At 43.8% G+C, this 22,374-nt stretch overlaps 2 protein-coding genes across 3 annotated transcripts in view; one reads left to right on the top strand and one right to left on the bottom strand.

Moving 5' to 3' along the window:
- The window catches only part of LOC137563923 (uncharacterized), a 236,860-nt gene that overhangs the window by 191,617 nt on the left and 22,869 nt on the right, over positions 1-22,374 (bottom strand). The window lies entirely within an intron of this gene.
- Positions 1-22,374, top strand: part of N4BP3 (NEDD4 binding protein 3) — a 70,682-nt gene that overhangs the window by 34,857 nt on the left and 13,451 nt on the right. For both annotated transcript variants that reach the window (XM_068277027.1, XM_068277028.1), the window contains exons 2-3: positions 14,601-15,038; positions 21,022-21,594. In XM_068277027.1, coding sequence (XP_068133128.1) covers positions 14,628-15,038; positions 21,022-21,594 — 984 coding nt within the window. In that variant the 5' untranslated portion in view covers positions 14,601-14,627. The remainder of the gene's footprint in view (positions 1-14,600; positions 15,039-21,021; positions 21,595-22,374) is intronic.

Genomic DNA, 22,374 nt, shown 5'->3' with positions numbered 1-22,374 from the left:
ATCTCTCTATAGGGGATTCTCAGCATGGTCTTTATTATTTATAAAGCTATTCCCTGAAAAAGATTTATACAATGATGCTGACCAGCCTCCCTGCTCACCGTACACTTTTTTTTGGCAGTTGGACGGAGCAGCTGCCATTCACTAAGTGCATTTTGAAAATGAAGAAATCCCTGTGAACCCCCCATGAGGTGATGGGCTAGTCAAAAACTTGTCGGTTCTGTCAGATTTCTACTGCCTACTGTAAGTGACAGCAACATAGAAGAAAATCCATTTATGGCTCATTTTACTCTGGAAGAAATGTACTTTTTAATTGTATATGTTTACATATATTTTAAATTTCAAGATTTTTGCGATAGAGGTCCTTTAAAGAAGCAGGGACAGCCATACTATCCCAGGAAAAACAAAACACATGTATAAGTAGTATACTTGTTCTACTTACATAAAATACAGTATGTATTATACTGTACACATTTTTATTTCAGTGAATTTCATATAATAAATAAAGAGAACTGTTTCTGGCATTGTCCATTTTTATTGCCTCTGACTGAAGCTGGTTAGCTCTCCTGTAGTAGGCAGTCTAGCCAGCTGTGGGGAAAAGCTATATTAATGATATTTGCAGGCATATTGAGGTGGAGAGATGTAGGGAGCCCAACCTGGTGTTGGATTTGCTGATGGTGATTTACTTGCATGGTTTAGATTTGCAAGAACACTAAATAATTACTGTGTACATTTTGAAGGATATTGACCGTTCCACCCCCTAGATTGGTCCGGATAGGGATGATCAATGAGATGCAAATGATTTCTCAGTGCATTCAGATTTCATGTAAATTATGTGCAGCTTGAAATTGGACCAATCAGAATAACTTCCTGTCAAATGTTCATTGGTCCAAGTTCAAGCCAAGTTCAAGCTGCATAACTTCTACATGAAATGTGCATCTCATTGATCATCCCTAGTCCCAGGACTGTTATCATTCTCTGTAGGGAAACTCCAGTGTTTTCCTCTTAGATTAAATTTGATTGATGTTACATAAAAAGCAGGAATAGGAAGCTAGTTCTAGTTTCTGGTTTATGAGCCCACAATCTCACATTTTACCATCTATTATCATAAATATTAGCATAACTATTTATAATCTGTCCAGAACATTTTCTTACTGTAAGTACACCATATCCTTTTCACTATGTCATTCAACAGTGGGGCATTGTCTGTTTATTAATGGCCATGTGATTGTGTGATTGGACAAGCAGCTTTTAATAGCATGAGTTAACCGTTTCTTTTGAAGTCAGTCTGCCCAGCCAGGCATCGCAGAAACAGGGATTGTTTGGCAAGCCGGTTCGGAGTGTTGCAACTTCACATCCAGCGTATGACGGTGGCTGTGGGTATAATAGTGAAACTCAACACGCCAGGGATTTTTTTTTCTTCAGCTGAGAGGAAAATGGAAGAGTTTCTGTTTACAGTTAAGTGGCTGAGGGCTTCACCTCCAAATAATTGACGTTGATAAAGTATGCATCACCTGGGAGCGTAAAGGGTAACGTGGGAGATGAAAGCTTTTACATGACCAGGTTAGTTGAGGCTGTGTCATGGAAGGAAACGTCTCATTTTAAGGCTGGCTTTGTACTTTCACAGTAATGAATAATCTTGGCTGTGTGTAACACACCTGTGAGGATTTTCTTCCTGAAAAAGGAAGAAGCAACGCGGTTTATTGGCTGCTACTGTTTTCTCAAATGTAAATGAACTGTGTATGTGACGGAAGAAACTTGTGTGTTGTACAGTATATTTATATTGAGCAGGGGATACTGAGGGTTTTCAGGTAACTATTTCGTTTTGTTTTGTCTTGTTTGTGTAGTTCCTGTCAGGCTGGAAGGGCTGCAATAAGGCTTTCTGTTGCACTGAACCACTAATGTGTCCAAAATCCTCTTCTGGGTCGCTATTAGGAGTGATTAAAGAGATGCAAATACTGCTGAGTTTATGCAAATTTTTATGCAAATATATGCAGCTTCAAAATGGACAAATCAGTTTAAACCAAGGTTTCAACTGATTGGTCCATTTTCACATTGCATACATTTGCATAAAAATGTGCATTATCTCAGAAAAATTTGCATCTCATTGATCATCCCTATTCACTAAACCATCATCAACTTTAAACTATAAAAGCTCTGACAAAGTACATGCAGGTTGGTTGTTAATTGGATAGTTGTTCGCAGTGCAGCAATGCAGTGTTCAGAAATCGCCAACATAAGGAAAAAGACAAAGCACTGTAACCGTGCATGAAATCTGTGTCAACATTTATTTAAACATCCTAGAAAAATAGTAGATATACTCATATAACTACAGAGTATACTAAAAAAAAATGTCATAAAATATGAGCTTTAAGGTGCGTACACACATGCGGCTATAGTCGTTTGAAACGATCGTTCCCCGATCATTTCAAACGACGATCGTTTAAAAAAAACCTCCAACGATCATTAAGACAAACGATGGACGAGCTAAATCGTTAAAAAGGAAAAATCTGCCATGGCGGATTTTTTTAAACGACGAACATTTGCAAAACGAGTACATCGTTAGGAAACGGTCGTTCATACTAGGCTTGACATGCGCATTTTGTTATATCTACATAGTTTTCATACTAATGCGCAAGCACAACACGTGGTTTTCGTTATTTAACGTTCGTTCTATGAATGTGTCCTGTGACACGTTAATTGCTCCATAATTGTAATTTTAATGGACACTAAAACAGGACAGAGTGTTTTTTTATGTGTTTTCAACGCTGTATTATCTAAATGCTCTACCTACATACCTACAGTATCAGTTCTCGTACTGTAATGTAAGTAACGTTACTTTTATAGTGTAACGTACGTTTTAAACCATTCTATATGTGCTGGCAGAACCTCTTATGATGTCACTTCCAGGAACAGTATGTGACATCTTCACTGTACAGAAGATATAATAATGGCTAGAGGTGAGCCAAACGTTCGTTGGCATCACATCCATCGCTGAAAACACGCGTTTTCCTGTATTCTACTGTGAAGTTATTCCGTATCGTTCGTTAACAAACTATCAGATCCTTACACACTTTTAAAAGCTACTTTTGCTTAAGTCGTTCTTTCATCAAATAAAAGATTGTTCGTTGTTCACAACGAACGATCGTTGTCGTATGTGTGTACGTAGCTTTAGGCGTAAAGGTACAACATACACACATCCATTCTTGATTGGCCAATTTTATCACTTCCATATACAGCAATGTCCTTGTTATCCAAAACTCAGGCAACTGGAAGTTTCAAGTGACTGGCATGTCTGAGGGGGATAACTGTGACAGAACTTTCGGGGGTTTGCAGGGCAGAAATTTAACGATCCTCTGGGTGCCATCTTCTACACTTCCTGTAGCTCCCAGCAGTTTTCCGACGTCCATGCACGGCTTTAGCTGCATCACCTGACTGAAGCAGGTCAAGTCGACACATAGGAAGCCATACACAGAGGACTTTGTAAAGCCACCACTGAGAGCTTTAGGGTGTGTAGAAGCGCCACCAAGAGGGATCGGTAAGTAGTTTCTGCTACATGGGGGAGAAGGGGGCACGCAAATCCGGCATCAGGCAATCCCTGCCTGTGCCAGATATTGGAGACTTTTCTGTAGTTGAAGGGCCAATAGACTTTAAATACTTTGAACAGATTGTGTAAGCAAGCTCTCATACTTCATGGAAGTGGTAAAATTGGCAAATCAAAAATACCAGGCTTGAGCGCCACCACTTGGTGCTTGTCATTGAGTCGACTTATGACATTACCACTTACCTCTCTCTTTAATGATGATCTGAGAAGAGGTGTGGTCCTCTGAAAACACAATTCGAGTCATTTGAATTCTTTGTGATATGCGTGACTAGGGGTGTAGTGGGGGTGTGGTGGTGGCATGGCTAGTGGTGTGGTGATGGCATGGTTAGGGGTGTGGTGGGGGGGCGAATTATAGATGTGACAGGGGCGTGTATTAAAGATATCCCTCTTTCTTATCTCAAAAAGTTGGGGGGTATGGAACTGGTCTGTAACATCGCTGCTACAGAGCTCCTGCAGTTTATGTCTAGTAGTTACTACTTATTTATTTACACTTTAAATTGCTTCCCCTTGCTTTTTATTTGCACATTATGTCTTCAACTTAATCCTTTCAGGTGCCATCTCTCCTCCACCTGTACTGCCAAGGCAGAGGAATATCAACATTCACACGGGCAAAGTGAGGGCCAACACTCGGTAGTGCAGCCGCTCCACAGGCATGTGGCTATGCCTAGCTGCACAATCAGAAAACAGCCTATTGTTCCTGCCAGCATCTCCTGGCTTAGTATGGACAAGACAGTTCTCAGAAGATTAGTAAAGCTGATCCTCTAATCTCTCCCATCTCTGGTTTTGATGCTGCTCTAGTGATTTCTATTGCATGGGCATATGAGGGCTCTGCAGGGCCTGAAACGGCGTATTCTTTTCTGCGCTAGGAGCAGGTTTGGCTGCTCTGTCATTTCAGACTTGGGTTTGGCTGTAAACAGAGCAGGTTGTAGTGTGTTCATCAGTGTCTGCAGAAGAGAAAGATGTGATGCCTCTAGAATCTCAAAAATAAGCAGCTTATAAGTTTGGGTTTTTTTTGTTTTTTTTTTCTTTTGGTCCATTTTATTTACATTTTTGATTCAGCTGTTTAAAGGGAATCCAAAGTGAGAGGGATATGGAGGCTGACATTATTATTTGCCTGTGAACAATGCCAGTTGCCCGGCAGCCCTTTTGATCTTTTTGGCAAAAGTAGAGTTTGAGTCAAAACCCTGGAACAAGCATATGGCAAATCCAGTAAAACCTGAGTCAGAGTACCTGATCTCCATGCTTGTTCAGGGTCTGTGCCTAAAAGTATTAGAGACAGAGGATCAGGCGTACTGCCAGGCAACTGATATTGTTTGTTTATAAGAAAATCAATATGGCAGCCTCCATATCCCTCTCATCTAGGAAGGGCTGGTTCAGATGCTACATTTTCAGAACTCTGTCAATTAACAGCTGGTATTCTCTCATGTGAATGGTCTTGCTTTTTATTCTATGAAACTACAGTTCGGCATATGCCCAGGTTCCCCCCCCCCCCCCCCCCCCCGTTTTGTTAGCCCATCTATAGCAACATACAGTCTTTACATATTTTTTCCTGACTGAAGCAAATGTTTGTGGTTGTTTTGGCCATCAGTTTAATATGTGAAGCTGTTGGCAAGGCCGGATACAATTTGGCTGATGGCTGTCTCCCAGCCAGGTGCCCTGTCTCTCCTTCCCCCTTCCTGCTCTGTAGGACAATACATGAGCATGCATGAATGGTTCCTGCTTGGCTGCAGACTGATGGCTAAAATAACCCTCAGTCATTGTTTCAGCCAGCAAAAGCCGTGTGTCTGTATGAGGCTGGAGCCTTCATCCATGTGCACTGAATAGAGAATTTACACAATACAGATTCACGTGACCCTGTCAGAAGCCTTGTGAGCAGCTTGATGCTCTGTACAGACAAAATTGGTTTTTAAAATGAATTAAAAATGACTGACTGTGATCATTTTAGCTGACAGTCATTGTATATGTATCCCCCCTCTTCTGCCTAATGCTGGGAATACACGGTGCATTTCCGCGGCTCGATTCTGCCGCCCGATCGATTCCCCGCTTGACCCAGCGGGCGATTCTCTTATCTTCTGCTCGTTTTCCTTATCTTTTTCCATTGTCCCCATGCGGAATCAAGCGTGGAATTGATCGGGCTGGTTTGGACATGTCGGAAATTATCAATCGAGCCATCTAAATGGCTCAATCGAGCCGCGGAAACGCACCGTGTATTCCCAGCATTAGACAGTCTTGTGGTTCAGCCTTTTTCAGCTGATTGAGAAGCATGGATACAACAGGCTAGGCAGGAACAAAGCATCTTCCACTCTACATAGGAAATGATATTGAGCTGCCGGGCTGGGCCAGGTATGTATGGAGGTCCTAGGCTACTAGGGCAGACTGTCAGCCAAAACAATCATTAACAATTATTTCAGCCACCAAAGACGAATGTCTGCATAGGGCTTTAAGCCCGCCATAGAAATCAGAGGGTGATCAAATGTGCAGGAATGCACATTATTCTGAGAGCTTGACTCAGATGAATGCTAAGGTTTATGTCTGTGGAGAGGACTGGGAGAATGAGTAGTGAGTGTTCTACTGATGCATATCAACTGAGACACCTTATGACTTGTACACAATTGACCCTTGACCTCCCCCTGTACATCCGGAAGCATGCAGCCTGCTGGTCTTTTGTTAGCATAAGTTTATGGCCAGATCTGACCATAAACCTGTACGGGCAAATGTTATCTTATATCTATAGATGCCTTAATGTATGGAATGACTGCATTAATGATATACATTTATAGATCAAACATGAACTGAATAGATGTTATCATTGCTGCTGAGTTTCTAGTTCAGGTGGTCCCCTACTAACAAACATTTTCCTTTCTGGGAGGTTGTTTGTACGTTTGATTTTGTTTAAGTTGAGTCATCTGTTATACATACTGAAACGTGGATGAATGATTTACTTTTAGACAACTCTAGATTTGGGCATAGAACATGATGATTTTTATTTTTTTGTTATGTGTTTTAAACTAGTTTCAGCAGTTTATACAATACTTTAATACGTAACCACAAAAATGTGTAATGACAAACAGTACTGCATATTGTGTATCTGAAGACCACTTACGGTAGTTTGTGTATATGAAACATTGACCCTGATTGTCCAAACTGTGATAACCTTGCTGTGTGTGAAAGCAGCGGCAATTTTACCGGTACTAATGCCCAAGGAGAACCACCAGTTAACCCATTAGCACCACATACATTACCGCATTGTGGCACTAATAGATTAATGGGCATTAGTACCGGTAAAATTGCTGTGCATTTCCTGCACACAGCAATCTTACCATCCTGACCAATGGTTCTGCTTAGCTGCAAGAATGTGACCTTCTTTTACATTGACTCTCTCTAGTTTCTGCTCCATAGCACCACCTAGTGTTTGGAGGAAGCAGTTCACACTGGATGTAATCAAACGAAATCCAGGCTTTTCATACTCCCTGCATGCACCACGATTCAGGCAACTTAGGAGAGGGGAATTTTACATAACCAAGTACATTTATCCTTTAAACAGTTATCCTATAAAAGCTATTTCTAGTTTGTTTGTTATTTTTAACCACACCCTCTTCCCCCTAACCTGTTTTCCAAATTACTGAAATCCCATACGCTTTTGAGGGTCTTCTCCTTTTGGATTACAAGACCCCACCAGCACAGAGGGTAGGAGACACGCTGTAACTTAGTATCATTAATCAGTCTTCCATTTCTGATTTAATGCAAAGTCACTGAGAACTCTGGGTTGGAGGCGGGCTTTGCCTGCTATTGTAAAACACGTTCATAGTTTGTATGTAAGAACATGGTAGTTTCAACAAGAAATGAGGGTTATGAATACAAGCAGGTTCCTCTTTAATCCTTTCTTAGAAATTGCTGCTGTGTTCCATTTCCTTTTCTGTAATGCAGCTGATTCACAAACCATGCTGGGACAGGAATTTCTATGCTGGGTTTCAGTCATGGTTTTGAATGTTTACAATTTATACTTGTTCTTTGTTGAGTTATTTTTTTTTTTTTTATTTGTAAAGAAATTGATAATATAAACGCAGGATGTACTGTAACCAGACCTTCATTTTCCACAGTCTTGGAAGTTTTAAATAACAACCCACAGCAATAGCTAAGGGCCTGAAGAAACCCCTTTTACTGTGCTCTATACTGCAGCCCCCAACATTGATTGTCTGACAGCTGCTGCCATTTGGACTACATACACTGCTCATTAACAGGTATTCAGAGGTGAACTCGCCACTTCCATGTTTCTACCGGAATGGAACTCCGCAGTCCATCAGATTTTTGTTGATCACCACGCCTTGATAGAGATCCTGCGAGGTCTAGAAATATTGGCATGCTTTATTCATCAACAAAGTTGTCATAATAAACCAAGGAGATGTTGGCCTCCATAGCAACAGACACATCACTTTGCCAAAGCACAGCAAGATGTCTGTACAGCTTTCAACCCCTGAACTGCCGCCCAAGAGATCGGCTACCGGTCCCTCTTTGGGTGACAACAGTTGTGCATGTGTAATCACCTTTAGGCTGTAGAAGATTTGATGCATCTCCTTACTGTACACTGGTGATTAGTAGTGTACACAAGGTAGCTTGCTAAAATATTGAGCAAGGCATTTGTCACGCTGACTGTACACGTTTGTCAGCTTCATGCATTTATTACAGGCATGTGATGGCAATGAAAATGTATGTGAGCTTTCCAAGTGTTGATACACATGTACTTATACAATTATTTAAAGTGAATAATGAATATAAAAGGTTGCTAAAAATTGCACTTTGCAAAACAAAATATTCACTGTACCAAATAATAGATTATGTAATCCTCTTTAGCAACCTCAGCTACAATTTGTAATAATGTTCTTCTTAACTGCATATTAAAAAATGCCTGAGGAATCCTCTAGACTACATGCTATTCTGATTTCCGATTTTAATGCAATTTCGATTTTTGATGAGATTTAAAAAGACCTGCATGCTGTGTTTTTCCTCTTGTGTTGCTAGCACTGAGTGACAATCTGAATCGTATTGCGATTTGCAGTGTAAAAGAAGCCTGAACTAGTGTTTTATGTGTGCTTATACTGGCTTAGAATGAAGCTCTGGTCAATAATGCAGTGTGCTTGCATTATTAATGTCTTTACTAAATGTGGGTCATGTGCCTAAACCTCATTGTGGTGAAGTGCTGATAATATCTGCACAGGCATAAGGACGGGGTGCAGAGGGGTCATTTACAGCCAGGAGGAAGATGGGGAGTGCTTTAAAGCATTAAAACATTACAGGGATCAGCCTACATTACCATTAGATTACTATAAGTATAAGATCACAGTAAGAAGCCTATACTGTACGTACCGTGTTTCCCCGAAAATAAGACACTGTCTTATATTAATTAAATAAATATATGTGCTAGGGCTTATTTTCGGGAAGTTCTTATATTTTGTTGTGCTAGCCAGATCCCCCTTCAGTATTTAGCTAGATCTCCCCTAGTATATAGCCAGAAACCCCTAATGTATACCCACACACCCTCCCACCCCCCCAGTATATAGCCAAAATCCCCCTATTATGTAGCCAGCGTATATAGGCATATTCCCCCCTCTCCCTGCCCCTGCCACAGACACTAACACCTCTCCATGCGAATGCGCGGAATTCAGCTGACTAAGCTTGGACATCCAGTACAATCGGGACGGTTGCGCTGCTGCTGCTGTCAATTTACCTCCTTTGTCGCTGACCCCCTCCTCCATAAAGTCGGATCCCCCTCCGTTTTCGCTGTGCATAATTCAAATATCAGCTCAGCGGGTAAAGGCAGATAAACTTGTACAGTATCATCGCCGCTGTATACAGGAAGTGATCTCTGTTTACTTCCTGTATACGTCAGCGCTGTTACTATACAACTTTAGATGCCTTCCCCGCTGATCTGAGATCTGCATTATGCACAACGCACGCCGGAGGGAGATCCGATTTGCTGGAGGAGGGGGGCCAGCAGCAGGGAGGTAAATCGGCAGCACAGCGGCGGTGTGTGCAGGGGGGTGGTTGGTTTGGCGGCATGGAGGATCGCGGGGGGGGGGGGTATCTTATTTTCGGGGAATGTCTTATATTTCAAGCATGCTTGAAATATAAGGGATGTCTTACTTTCGGGGGATGTCTTAATTTAGGGGAAAGACGGGTATCTGGATTGACATATCTGAGGCAATGAGTAAAATATATCTTTACTTATCTGGGGCTTCTTCCAGCCCCTAGAAGTTATTTGGGTCCCTTTACTGAAGCTCCGGTCTTCACCTGGGTCCTGCTGGCAGCCTGTGAAGGATCGCTAACCCCCAACGGGTCAGCATCTTTTTCGCATGCGCGAGTGAGCACCCACGCCACCGGGCTAGGCCTGTGCAGTAGTCTCCCGATGAGATGGGTGTGTTTGTGCGCAGAGGATGCTGACCCATCGGGGCTCTGCAATCCTTCAGAGGCTGCCAGTGGGACCCAGGTGAAGACCGGAGCTGCGGCGCGTGACCTCTATGGGCTAGGAGAACCCCCCGGGTAAGTAAAGCTAGATTTTATTCATCGCCTCGGATATGCTTTAACTGAGAGTGATATGGAAGCTGACATATTTCCTTTTAAGCAATGCAGATTGTCTGACTGTCCTGCTTTGCCTCTGCCTCTAATATTCTTAGCTATTGACCCTGAACAAGCATGTAGATCAGATATATCTGACTGAAGTCTGGCTATTTAGCTGTATGCTTGTTTCAGGTGTGTGATTCAGACACTACAGACGCCAGAAAGGTCATCAGGACTGCTAAGGATTGTTTAAAAGGAAAGTATTATAAAAGTATCCATATCACCCTCAGTTCAGGTGTACTTAAAGGAAACATCCGATTAAAAAAAAAAATCTACTTCTTCCAGCCCCGATATGTCCCTAGCCGCCGCTCTGGTGTGCCGCGGTCCCCTCCATTGCAGATGTTGACCTCACCAGGTCGGCATCTTCTGTGGCTGCGCTGCTCGCAGTTGTGCTCCAGTGGCTGAAGAGCATTTTGTGGAGGCGCAGTAGTTCTGTGCCTGCGCAGAATACTCCAGGCCACGTTAGCTCAGGCCCAGAAGATGCCGACCTGGCAAGTTTGGCATCTGCAACTGAGGGGACCCTGGGACATCGGAGCTGTAGCAAGGGACATATCGGCTGCCAGGGGTTGGAGGAAGCAGATTTTTTTTTTCCTTGGACCTGTACTTTAAAAAAATGGGTTAGGGCTACATTCACAGTTGTGCGGTGTAACGTGGCATACCGTACTGCAATGCACTACCTATGCGACGTTCACAGTGTGGCAGGTGCATTGCGGCATGATAACTCACTGCATGCAGTGCTTCACTGCTAAACATGCATGTTAACAGTAAAAGTGAAGCATACTTTTAACTGTACTTGACGCAACATGCAGCTAACGTGCGGTGCGCTTTCCAAATCCGTTGTATTCCTGCGGTCACAGGGAATACAACCCCCTAGCCACTCTGAACGTGACCTCATGCTAATAACACAAGTATATTACTGGTACATTTTTGATCAGCTAACTTTTTAGCACACTTAACTACATAAACTATCAAGTTTGAATCATGGCCAGGACAAGATCTGCATGAAGGTTGTATGTTCTCTTGGTGTTTGTGTGGGTTTCCTCCTACATATGAAAAACATGCTGGTAGGTTAATTGGCTTCCCGTGGGAGATTGATGCTAGAATGTTGTAGAGACTTCATATTGCCACTCCCCCTCTGAGGCAGTTTGCACTATGAATTGTTCTGTGTCCACTGTAAGACAGTGCAGACAACGTCCGCAATATAGAAATACATGATACTGTAGTAGTAATGGTATTTGTATATGTGCTGGAAGTATAGCTGTAAAACCCTGATATACAAGATGTGTACAGTAATTGTTTCTTGGACTGTTAGCTGCTGTGGGGTGCCAGGAGCAGTCTCTTGGTGGCAGATGCTTGGAGAGCTTGATGGGCATGTTTGGTGGCGGTAGCTTCTTGGAAGGAGGATGAGCCCATACGGCAGCCTGTGCATTAATTCTAGTCCTGCCAAGCATGCAAGGAATTTACTCCACAGCTCAGTGTAGGGCCTGCCATTGTGTGCGAGTGTGAGACCTCTAAGGTATAACCAGCACATTCCAGCCACAAGCAGCTCTGACCCTGCAGCCTACACATTCTGTTTGAACTGTTTAATTAATAAAGCAAACAGAGTAATATCAGCACAGGAATGTGAGATAAGAGCTGTGTACTGTGGGAATGGTGATAGGATAGTCAGACAGGTGGACTTAACCATTGCAGTAGTTTGTCTCCACCTTCATAACTGATTTTGTACACCTGACAGTTTTGAATAAGGATGTTGCCATTTCTTGTCTCAAAAGCTTTTAATGTGTTGGAATAGCCAAATGCGTGGTGCTGTCCTTATTCAAAACATCTTGCTATAACTGATGGCTATTAACAGTACTCTACTACTGATTTTGTTCAGATCCTCACATCAATTTTTATAAAATTTTGATTTGAAAATCTGATCTAGCAGCTTTATCTGCATGCAAACCTTACAACTTCTTCTCGTGTCCAGATAATCCACACAAGTCTAGAGCATTCCAATTGGTTAAGGGGGACATTCACTATTGTTAGTGGTAGATCAGGTGAGCAATCCAGTATCTTAATGCTAGGTTCACACCATACAATTTTCTGGCAGATTTACTTGCCAAATCAATTGTTTCCAACATGTCCGATCTGAATTTTGACTGATTTTTCCAATCGTTTTTTTTTTATAAATTTTCATAAAACTGAAAGAAAATCGATTTTAAAAAAAGGATTGAAAAATGGATTGAAATTCAAATCGGATATGTTGGAAATAATCGATCTGGCAGGTAAATCTGCCAAAAAATTGTATAGTGTGTTCCTAGCATAACACCCTGCACTGTTGCAAATTAGACAAACACGATGTAATTTCCCACACGATCGGTGGGAATCGGGCAATTATTTCCAATATGTGTGATCTGTTTTTGATAGAGAAAGCGATCGATTTTGCCAAGTTATCATCGGATAATTAATCAGGAGCCGTTTGGACATGTACATGCGATACAACTTCCTGTCTGATCACTCATCAATCGGACGGGAAATTGCATCGTGTGTTCCCAGCATAAGGCCTGGGACCCACTAGCAGCCTTTTATAAGCACTAGTGATTTGAAAAAGCTCTTGCTAATGCTATGGGGGATTTTTATAAAATCACATTGCTCAGGTGGGATCACCCCCATAGCATTACATTAGCAAGAGCTTTTCAAATCACAAGCGCTTAGAGAAGGCTTAGAAAATCGCTGCCAGTGGGTTCCAGGCCTAATATCAATCTCACTGTGGCAGTTGCAAGCTTATTACTGCCAGATGCAGTTCAAATCTATGCAGAATCTTAACGCTGTCTGTGCCAATCTGTGCCCCCCCCCCCCCCCCCCTCGCCACCACCCCTAATCACCCTCCAGTGAGATCAATCCTGGCACAGAGTTCCACAGTTGCTGTGCTGCAGTTGAGGTGAACTCAGGACCTTGTTGTATTCCAATTCCCTGTAAACATAAAAATTAAACCATAGCATAAAGTTGGTGCCCTTATACTTTAAACCATACTACTTCTTTCTCTTTTCTCTTTGTATAAAAGAAGTGAACATAGTGTATGTATCAGGATATCTGTGAAAGAACATGTGCTCCGTTTTCTGTATGAAAGCATGTGGGCGGCCTTCATCTGTCACTGACTCAATGTTTCTTTCTTCATTTTCTTTCACTTTTTTCCTGGCAGTTTACTTTTTTCAGTTATGATTATTAAAAAGCCCTCCATGCAGATTCATTCATTTTGTCTTGGGAGGAGAGTGAGGGGAGGGACTGTGGGCAAGAACGCAGTTGCCATTACCATTTTGTTGCTGTGCTGTGGGGATCCTGAAGGGGTTGGGGGAGTGTGAAGCCTATACTGGTGTCATTTGTGGCCACTGTGGCTGAGGCATGAAATGAAGCCCCACTGCATTCCACAATGGCAACGGTTAAGCGAGCCATATACTACTCAATGTAAAGGGATACTGTAGTGAGAGGAATATGGATGCTGCCATATTTCCGTATACTGTATTTCCTTTTAAAGACTGCCAATTGCCTGGCAGTCATGTTGATCCTTTTGGCTGCAGTATTATCTGAATCCCTCCAGATGTGGCAGCCCATGTCAATTAGTTCACATTGGCTCACAATAGTTTGGTTCCTTCATTGCTGCACGCACCACTCTTTTACACACAACGTGCGATTCCCATTGCTACTGTTGGCTGACTGGTGCGGAAAACGTAAGCTATAAATTAAGGGTCTGTTTCTACTATAAACAAATTTTGCAGTGTTTCCCTGGTTGCTAGCTGCACTGGGTAATGCTGCCTATCTGTTCAGTGACTTATCATCCAGATGACACTTTGGTACAAATCTGGACAGCATGCTGCAGATTTCTGCAGCATGCAGCCCAATCCCTAAGCCATGCATGGTACGGCTAGCAACTTGGGTTATGGCTACGCAGCAGAACCGGAGCCGCGGCCGAATCGGAAATGGACGCGGCCTCCAAGTGGAACACGGCCTCTCACTAGGACTTGTACAGTACTGTAAAAATAGCAACCATTGACTGAAAATAAATGGATCACAGTACCACATGCAAGTTTATGTATCATAAATGTTGTCTAGAAAAAAACTCTTCCCATTTTGTTTTTTTGTGGTCATCCTCACCAGGTAGTTGGTCCACATCACTGAGACACTAATTGTTCCACCAATGCCTACCTAGGGTTTCTTGTAGAACATGCACTGTTGATGGGACTTAAGGACCGATTTGGGAAACGCTGTTCTAATGCATGCATGATAAAAACTATAACATTTACATGATTGTTATAAAATAAAAACATTTGTGTTGTAAAGCTTAGACCAAACTGCAGCACATAATATCCAGCTGTCAATTCTAATGTGGATTTTCCATTTGCAGAGCAGTCCAGACGTCTGTTAATTCTCCATGGCAGCTGCAGAGACATTCAGCTTGGCCTGTGACCCTGGAAACCAACTCCTCCATACTTTCAACTCCAACATATCATCCTTCAGGTGCAACATGGGCAGCGTGAGCAGCCTGATAGAGAAGCACGACTTTTCTCCAGATGACTTCAGATTAGACTTCAAACCTCTCCCGGACTCTCATAGCGCTGGAAATATCCTGAAGAGGAGCCTGAATCAGAAGGAACTGCTAAGCTACCTGAGCATATCAAAGAAAGATGGGAAGAGCAGTAAGAAGACGGCCTCAGGGCATGGTTACAGAAGGGAACACAGTGCGGAGGGAGGGGAAAATGACTACCCCGGCTTGTATCAAAAAGAACTGCGGACTGCAGATTTCAGCAAGACATCCCTTCCAGAAAGGGGCCGCTTTGAAAAGGCAAGTGCTTCTAATTTCGAAAGTTTTTTTACATGCACCTGCAGATATTTGTTGCCCAAAATGACTGCGATCATCTCAAATGACAGTCTGTCGTGTAATGCAAAAATAACACACATTTTTTTCTCATGTTTTACCCTTTCTAATATTCACATGACAAGTGCCACAGTTTTAAAACACCTCAAAATACCTTATTTGACTTGTCCCAGGTTAAAATGATACCACATATTTCTTCACTGGTTAGGCATGTAGCTTAACATTATTGCCAGCACGTTTTAGGTGCAATAGGGCAACATTAACCTGTGGACACCCCTTCAACCAAAGCAGCATTAGAGTCTGCTAAATTTGCCCAACACCACACCAGTCCCTCCGCCAGGTCTCCCCCAATGTTATTTTGACACTCGGGACCCCTGCAGTGTAGCGGTTTACCTGTTACAACCCGCGCATACTCCTCTGTGGCTCCATGTACTCCGGTCTTCATCCATGCAGGGGCGCCATCTCCTCCTTTACTTGGTGCACGTTATTACAAATAGCATGTGCTGGGTCACCTAGATATGATGCGGGTACATATTATTTCGGCGCCGCTCAGTTGTGCGCGGGGAAAGCCAAATGACGTCTCTCTCTGCTGCTGCTAAACTCCGAGGCGACGTTAAATACTATTCCCCCTCCGAGTTGTCACAATTCAGAGGCAGATGTAATTCAGGGTCTGCCAGCCGGCAGATAGCAGAATTACCGCTACGAGGGGCGCACATCATAGCATTGCTGCAATGACGGCGCCCAGCTTCAGCACTCAGCTTTCAGAGCCGTGCCCCGAGATGAACTGATTTGCCCTGAGAGGATGAAAACGGGAGTGCAAGGAAGCACAGACATATGGAGGAGGGTAGGGAGCGGAAACAAAGTTGAGTTTTCAAGAAAAAACTAATAACTGATTTTGCCATGCAGTTTTTCCTGATGACGCAGAAGAGTCTCATTTAACGTGTTTACTTTACGTGACTCTGAAAGATACCATTTTTTTATTGAATGCATTTTCTTGAAGTTTTCATTTTTCAGCTTAAAGTAGTGTGATCTATGCAGGTGTATTCAGGATGCTGGAATGCAGGGAGAAGCAATAATACACAAGGCATAAGTATCTTGTCTCTCTTACAGTGCTTTACTGTTTACAAAGACGTTGTGCTGTACAGATGATGTTATAATTATTAATAAACTTTATTTATAAAGCGCTGATATATTACACAACCCTGTACAATAGATAGAGGAGACATTACAACATTAAACAATGTTACACAGGGGCACTAAAGTAATATAACAAACAGTGGTGCGCAGATTGCAATGTAGGGATAAATATAGTAGAAAAGTCACTGATTTCATATGGTGGTGGAGAAGAGCACAAGGGGAAGAGGGCCCTACTAAATAGGCTTACGGGGGTATGCCCAAGTGATGGGTTGGAGCTATGAGGGTGGCATGCAAGCAATGTTGAACAGATTGATCTTTAAAGGACAATTTAAGTTAGACTATGGTGGCTGACATATTTATTTACTTTTAAACAATACCAGTTGCCTGGCAGCCCTGCTAGTCTATTTGGCTGCAGTAGTGTCTGAATAACACCAGAAACAAGCACGCAGCTAACAATGTCAAACACCTCATCTGCTGCATGCTTGTTCAGGATCTGTGGCTAAAAGTATTAGAGGTAGAGGATCAGCAGGGCAGCCAGGCAACTGGTGTTGCTTAAAAGGAAATAAATATAACAGCCTCCATATCCCCCTCCCTTCAGTTGTCCTTTAAGGCCTGCTTGCATGAGTTGAAGGTGAGGTAAGCCTAATGGAAAAGTTCCATAGATATGGGGGTGCTCTAGAGAAGACCTGGAGCCTCGCAAGTGATGCGAGGGGTGAACATCCGTAGAGTGTTGAAGGAGAGGAGAGAGTGGGTTGGGGGTATCTCTGGACGAGATCCAAGATGTACAAAGGGGAGCTATGGTAGATGGATTTGTATGCCAGGGAGAGCAGTTTAATTCTGAGGGGACCAGGGAGCCAGTGAAGAGACTTGTGAAGATGTGCAGCAGAAGAAAAGCAGTAGGAGTAATGAATAAGCCGGGCAATTGTGTTCATAATGGACAGCAGTTCGGAGTCTAGTCTCGGGGAGTTCAAAAAGGATGGCATTGCAGTAGTCGAGACGGAAGAGGACGAGTGCATGGACCAGGAGCTTGGTGGTGTAGGAGGATAGGTAGGCAGGGGCGTATCTGAGTAATATAAGGCCTATGACAAACATTGAAATTATGCCCCCAACACCCCCCCTCCTCTGTCAGAGCCTCCTTCCCCTCCAAAAACAACATCCTCTCCTGCGTACATGTGTTATGGTTGCCTGTGTTTTTTGGCTAGGGAAATATCTCTATAGGGGGGCCCATACACTCAGCCGATTTTTGGCCGATTGATCGCAAAACGATTGAACAAGCGTTCAAAATGGGCCGCAAATTGATTGATTGATTGTTCAATCAAATCTGACATGTTGGAAAAATTTGGCTTATCTCTGGAGATGGCTTATCAATTTGCATTGGACCTAATGGAAATCTGATGGCAACAAAATGCCATCAGATCAATTTTCAATAGATTTTATACTGAAATCTATTGGAAATCTGTTCCTAGTAAAAAAATGGTTTTAAACACATCAGATAGATCAGAAAATCTACTGATGATCCATCTGCTGCTAATCTAAGGAGTGTATAGCCACCTTTATTCCCTTTCTTCCTCTTTTCCAACCCCGGATCGAACCCGGCGGATCGTTCAGAAACAGCCTTATCAGTCCGCCGACAGTGCGTACACACGCGCTACTGTCGCCTGAAAGTCCGCCCAGCGGGATGGTCTGACGGACCCGTCGTTGGTGGGCGTAGTGCGTGTGTACGCACCTTAAAGAGGAACTGTAACGACAAAACGGCCCCTGGGGGGTACTCACCTCGGGTGGGGGAAGCCTCAGGATCCTAATGAGGCTTCCCACGCCGTCCTGCGTCCCTCGGGGGTCTCGCTGTAGCCCTCCGTACAGCCGTGACGCAATATTTACCTTCCTGGCTCCTGCGCAGGCGCTCTGATGGCTGTCGGCGCCGAAGTAGGCGGAAATACCCGATCGCCGTCGGGTCTGCTCTACTGCGCAGGCGCAAGTTTCCGGCGCCTGCGCAGTAGAGCGGACCCGACGGAGATCGGGTATTTCCGTCTATTTCCGTGCCGAAAGTCGCCACAGCGCCCCCGCTGGAGCCAGCAAAGGTAAATATTGAAGCTACAGTCGGCTCTGTCGCCGGCTGTTCGGAGGGCTGCAGCGAGACCCCCGTGGGACAGAGGACGGCGTGGGAAGCCTCATTAGGATCCGGAGGCTTCCCCCACCCGAGGTGAGTACCCCCCAGGGGAGGTTTTTGTTGTTACAGAGTCTCTTTAAGCCAAGTTAACCTTACATACATAAATTAGTAGCCATGTTCCCCAGATAACAGAATTAATCTAAACTTATTGAGTTCTGAGTGACAGGGAGGCATGGGGTCAGGCATGGGGGTGCTGCACAGGGGCAGGTATGGGAGTGTAGCACAGGGGCAGGTATGGGAGTATAGCACAGGGGCAGACATAGGGGCACAGCACAGAGATTTTGTGCTGTGCAGCGGTGCACTGAGATTTGGTGCTGTGCAGCGGTGCACTGAGATTTGGTGCTGTGCAGCGGTGCACTGAGATTTGGTGCTGTGCAGCGGTGCACTGAGATTTGGTGCTGTGCAGCGGTGCACTGAGATTTGGTGCTGTGCAGAGGTGCACTGAGATCTGCTGCTGTACAGAGGTGCACTGAGATTTGCTGCTGTACAGAAGTGCACTGAGATTTGCTGCTGTACAGAGGTGCACTGAGATTTGCTGCTGTACAGAGGTGCACTGAGATTTGCTGCTGTACAGAGGTGCACTGAGATTTGCTGCTGTACAGAGGTGCACTGAGATTTGCTGCTGTACAGAGGTGCACTGAGATTTGCTGCTGTACAGAGGTGCACTGAGATTTGCTGCTGTACAGAGGTGCACTGAGATTTGCTGCTGTACAGAGGTGCACTGAGATTTGCTGCTGTACAGAGGTGCACTGAGATTTGCTGCTGTACAGAGGTGCACTGAGATTTGCTGCTGTACAGAGGTGCACTGAGATTTGCTGCTGTACAGAGGTGCACTGAGATTTGCTGCTGTACAGAGGTGCACTGAGATTTGCTGCTGTACAGAGGTGCACTGAGATTTGCTGCTGTACTGAAGTGCACTGAGATTTGCGGCTGTACAGAAGTGCACTGAGATTTGCGGCTGTACAGAGGTGCACTGAGATTTGCTGCTGTACAGAGGTGCACTGAGATTTGCTGCTGTACAGAGGTGCACTGAGATTTGCTGCTGTACAGAGGTGCACTGAGATTTGCTGCTGTACAGAGGTGCACTGAGATTTGCTGCTGTACAGAGGTGCACTGAGATTTGCTGCTGTACTGAAGTGCACTGAGATTTGCGGCTGTACAGAAGTGCACTGAGATTTGCTGCTGTACAGAGGTGCACTGAGATTTGCTGCTGTACAGAAGTGCACTGAGATTTGCTGCTGTACAGAAGTGCACTGAGATTTGCTGCTGTACAGAAGTGCACTGAGATTTGCGGCTGTACAGAGGTGCACTGAGATTTGGGGCTGTACAGACGTGCACTGAGATTTGCTGCTGTATAGTGCTGTATAGATTGTGAACTCCCTGTGCTGCTAACTGGGCATTTCCTTCTCTAATTCACCCTCATAGAATGCTCAATACATGCCTATGGTTAAGAATCATGAAATGTATGCAGAAACTGATTTACACAAGCCTAAATTGAGAACCCCCAGTTCAATCTCAGTTATGTGGCTGGGAGCAAACTTTGCAGAACTACATGCGTTTTTTGAGTGCGGAAAACACATGCGATATCGCAAACAATAGAAATCTATGGGCCGCATAGTAAAACGCATATCTCTGCATTTTTAAAATGCACAACTTGCTGCTTACTGTATACCAATCATATGCAGTTTGCATCCAATGCTTTCCTATGTCCCCCAGGACAAGTTTGCTCCCAGCATATCTTTTTCCATTATATGCTCAGTTTAAATTGCCCAAGTTTGTAACAGGTGTACTTTAAGGAATTATAATTCCATTCTGCACAGAAGATTCAGTTTTATTTAGGAGAGGAGTTTAATCTATAAATCAAAATGAACTGAACAATAAGAAGCATGTATTTACAAGTGGAAGTAAAGGCCAACTCCATGCAGATAAAACAATATAAGAAGTGTAAGCCTGTATATGCTGTAAATATGACAAAGTGTGGACCAATGCCAACATAGAGAAATAATCCGTAATGGCCTCTCCCCCCACCATGAGCTTTCGCCTGTATGTGCAGCTCCTGTGAAAGCTCTGTTTATGAGTGGCTTTAGCTTTATGCACAGGCACAGTACTGCCACACTCATGCATGTGGGAAGCCTCTGCAGGATCCAGTGGTGGTGGGGACAGAGGCGTGGTGGTCATGGTGATGATGCCCCAGTGGAGATCCATCTTATCGCATTGGTAGGTAACAGGCATGATGATTACCAGTTTGAAAAGAACATTTTCCTTGACAGAACCTAACTAGCTTTATGTGTTGACAGCGATTAAGTACTGTGTCAAAAGTGCCTGTAGAGATTCATTCATACTAGTGGTGGAAGTAAAGGAGATACATTATCTGTCACACTTCCTTTCTGAGCACTTGTGTTACATGAGGCTCTGTGACGGAAGCATTCCAAATCTTCCATCGTTGCACTTCTGTAAGTTATTTATATGTTGTGTATTTTTTTTTTTATTTTTTTTTTGATAGACTGCTTCATGTTTCCCACATCCAATGATCAGATTTCCTTTTAATTCTCCTTTTGGGGCCACCGTGTATTTGTTTTGGCAATCTTCTTAGAAACCTTCCCAGTATGTGCCCTGTCTAATTCTTGTAACACATTCTCTTTGCAGCCTCGCTTAGGACCATCTGCTTTGAAGCCATCCAACGGGAAACATTTTATGTCGATGCAGAGCTTGTGTTCTTCAAGTAGCCACAAGTTGTCTAAAAGCAATGGAAGCTTAAACACCCTAGGAAGCCTGAATAGCCCACCTCGCCATGGGCCAGTGAAGTCAACCAAAAGCCATCATAGTAGCCATCAGGAAAGTGAAAATGAGGAGAACGACAGCCTATCTGATTCTCGACAGAATTCATTCAACAGCTTTACCAGCTACAGCCCTGGATTCAGTGTAGCACGGGGTCAAATAAGTGCATCCACTGGACATATTAACCATATTGGTGGCTCATTAGACCGGGCCTCCCGCGCAGCTCGTGACATGGGATCTGGTGATAAGATGCCGCTATCCTGCAAGAGTATGGCAACTCTCAACCGTTTACAGTGCTCCGGAGAACCTCCTCCACCATACGAATACTCTCAGTCTGTGGAAGATGTAGCCCGCAAGCTGGAAGAAAAGCTCTATGAGAGGGGGATGGAGCTGAGGCAACTACGAAGGAATCCAAGCGACAATGATGATCCCTTTACTCAGGTAAGTTCATACACACTGTGGCCTGCTGGTGTGGAAAAGCTGATCTTCAATGACAGTCCTTAAAATATACCGAGCACCTGGTGCTCCTATGTGCAGCTATCATGTTAAATGAACCTCCCCCCCCCCCCCCCCCATGGGCGGTTCGTAAACTGTGTGGACTTTTTGGAGCGAAACAGGCATGTATTGATCGGGGGGGGGGGGGGGGGGTGGGTGCAGTACGTCGGGGATGTGTAATGCATGCCAGGAGTTGACGTTCATTGATTTGGTTACATCATTATAGCACTGGGATCTACATCTCCCGTCATGCATTGCGGACGCCAGGGACACCCTATATAGTTTTGATTGATTTAACGGCAAAGCATGGTATTTGACTTTCATTTTATTTTAGAATTAAATTCAAAAGTAGAAATTTGGAAATGGTAGTGGCAGGTGAGGCAGATCCTACTTTGAATTTCGATTGCTGAAAGGTTCTGCACCAGCAGGTCGCTTGCTGAAGGTGTGTGTGATTTATTTTTTTTTGTTTGGCATTTCTGACTGAAGTCTGACTGGGTTAGCCACATGCTTGTTTCAGGTGTCTTTCAGACTCTACTGCAGCCAAAGAGACAGCAGGGCTGCCAGGCAACTGGGATTGTTTAAAAGGAAATAAATATGGAAGCTCCCATATCCCTCTCTCTTCAGTAGTACTTGAATAGTTCAAAACATGTTTGGTAAAATGGGTGTGTTTGTACTCTGTGCACCCTAATGTTAATACAAACAAGTTATTGAATTTGGGGGGGAACA

Source organism: Hyperolius riggenbachi, chromosome 3 (genome assembly GCF_040937935.1).
Source record: "Hyperolius riggenbachi isolate aHypRig1 chromosome 3, aHypRig1.pri, whole genome shotgun sequence".
NCBI lineage: Eukaryota > Metazoa > Chordata > Amphibia > Anura > Hyperoliidae > Hyperolius > Hyperolius riggenbachi.
This window is presented reverse-complemented; position numbering and strand designations above follow the sequence as displayed.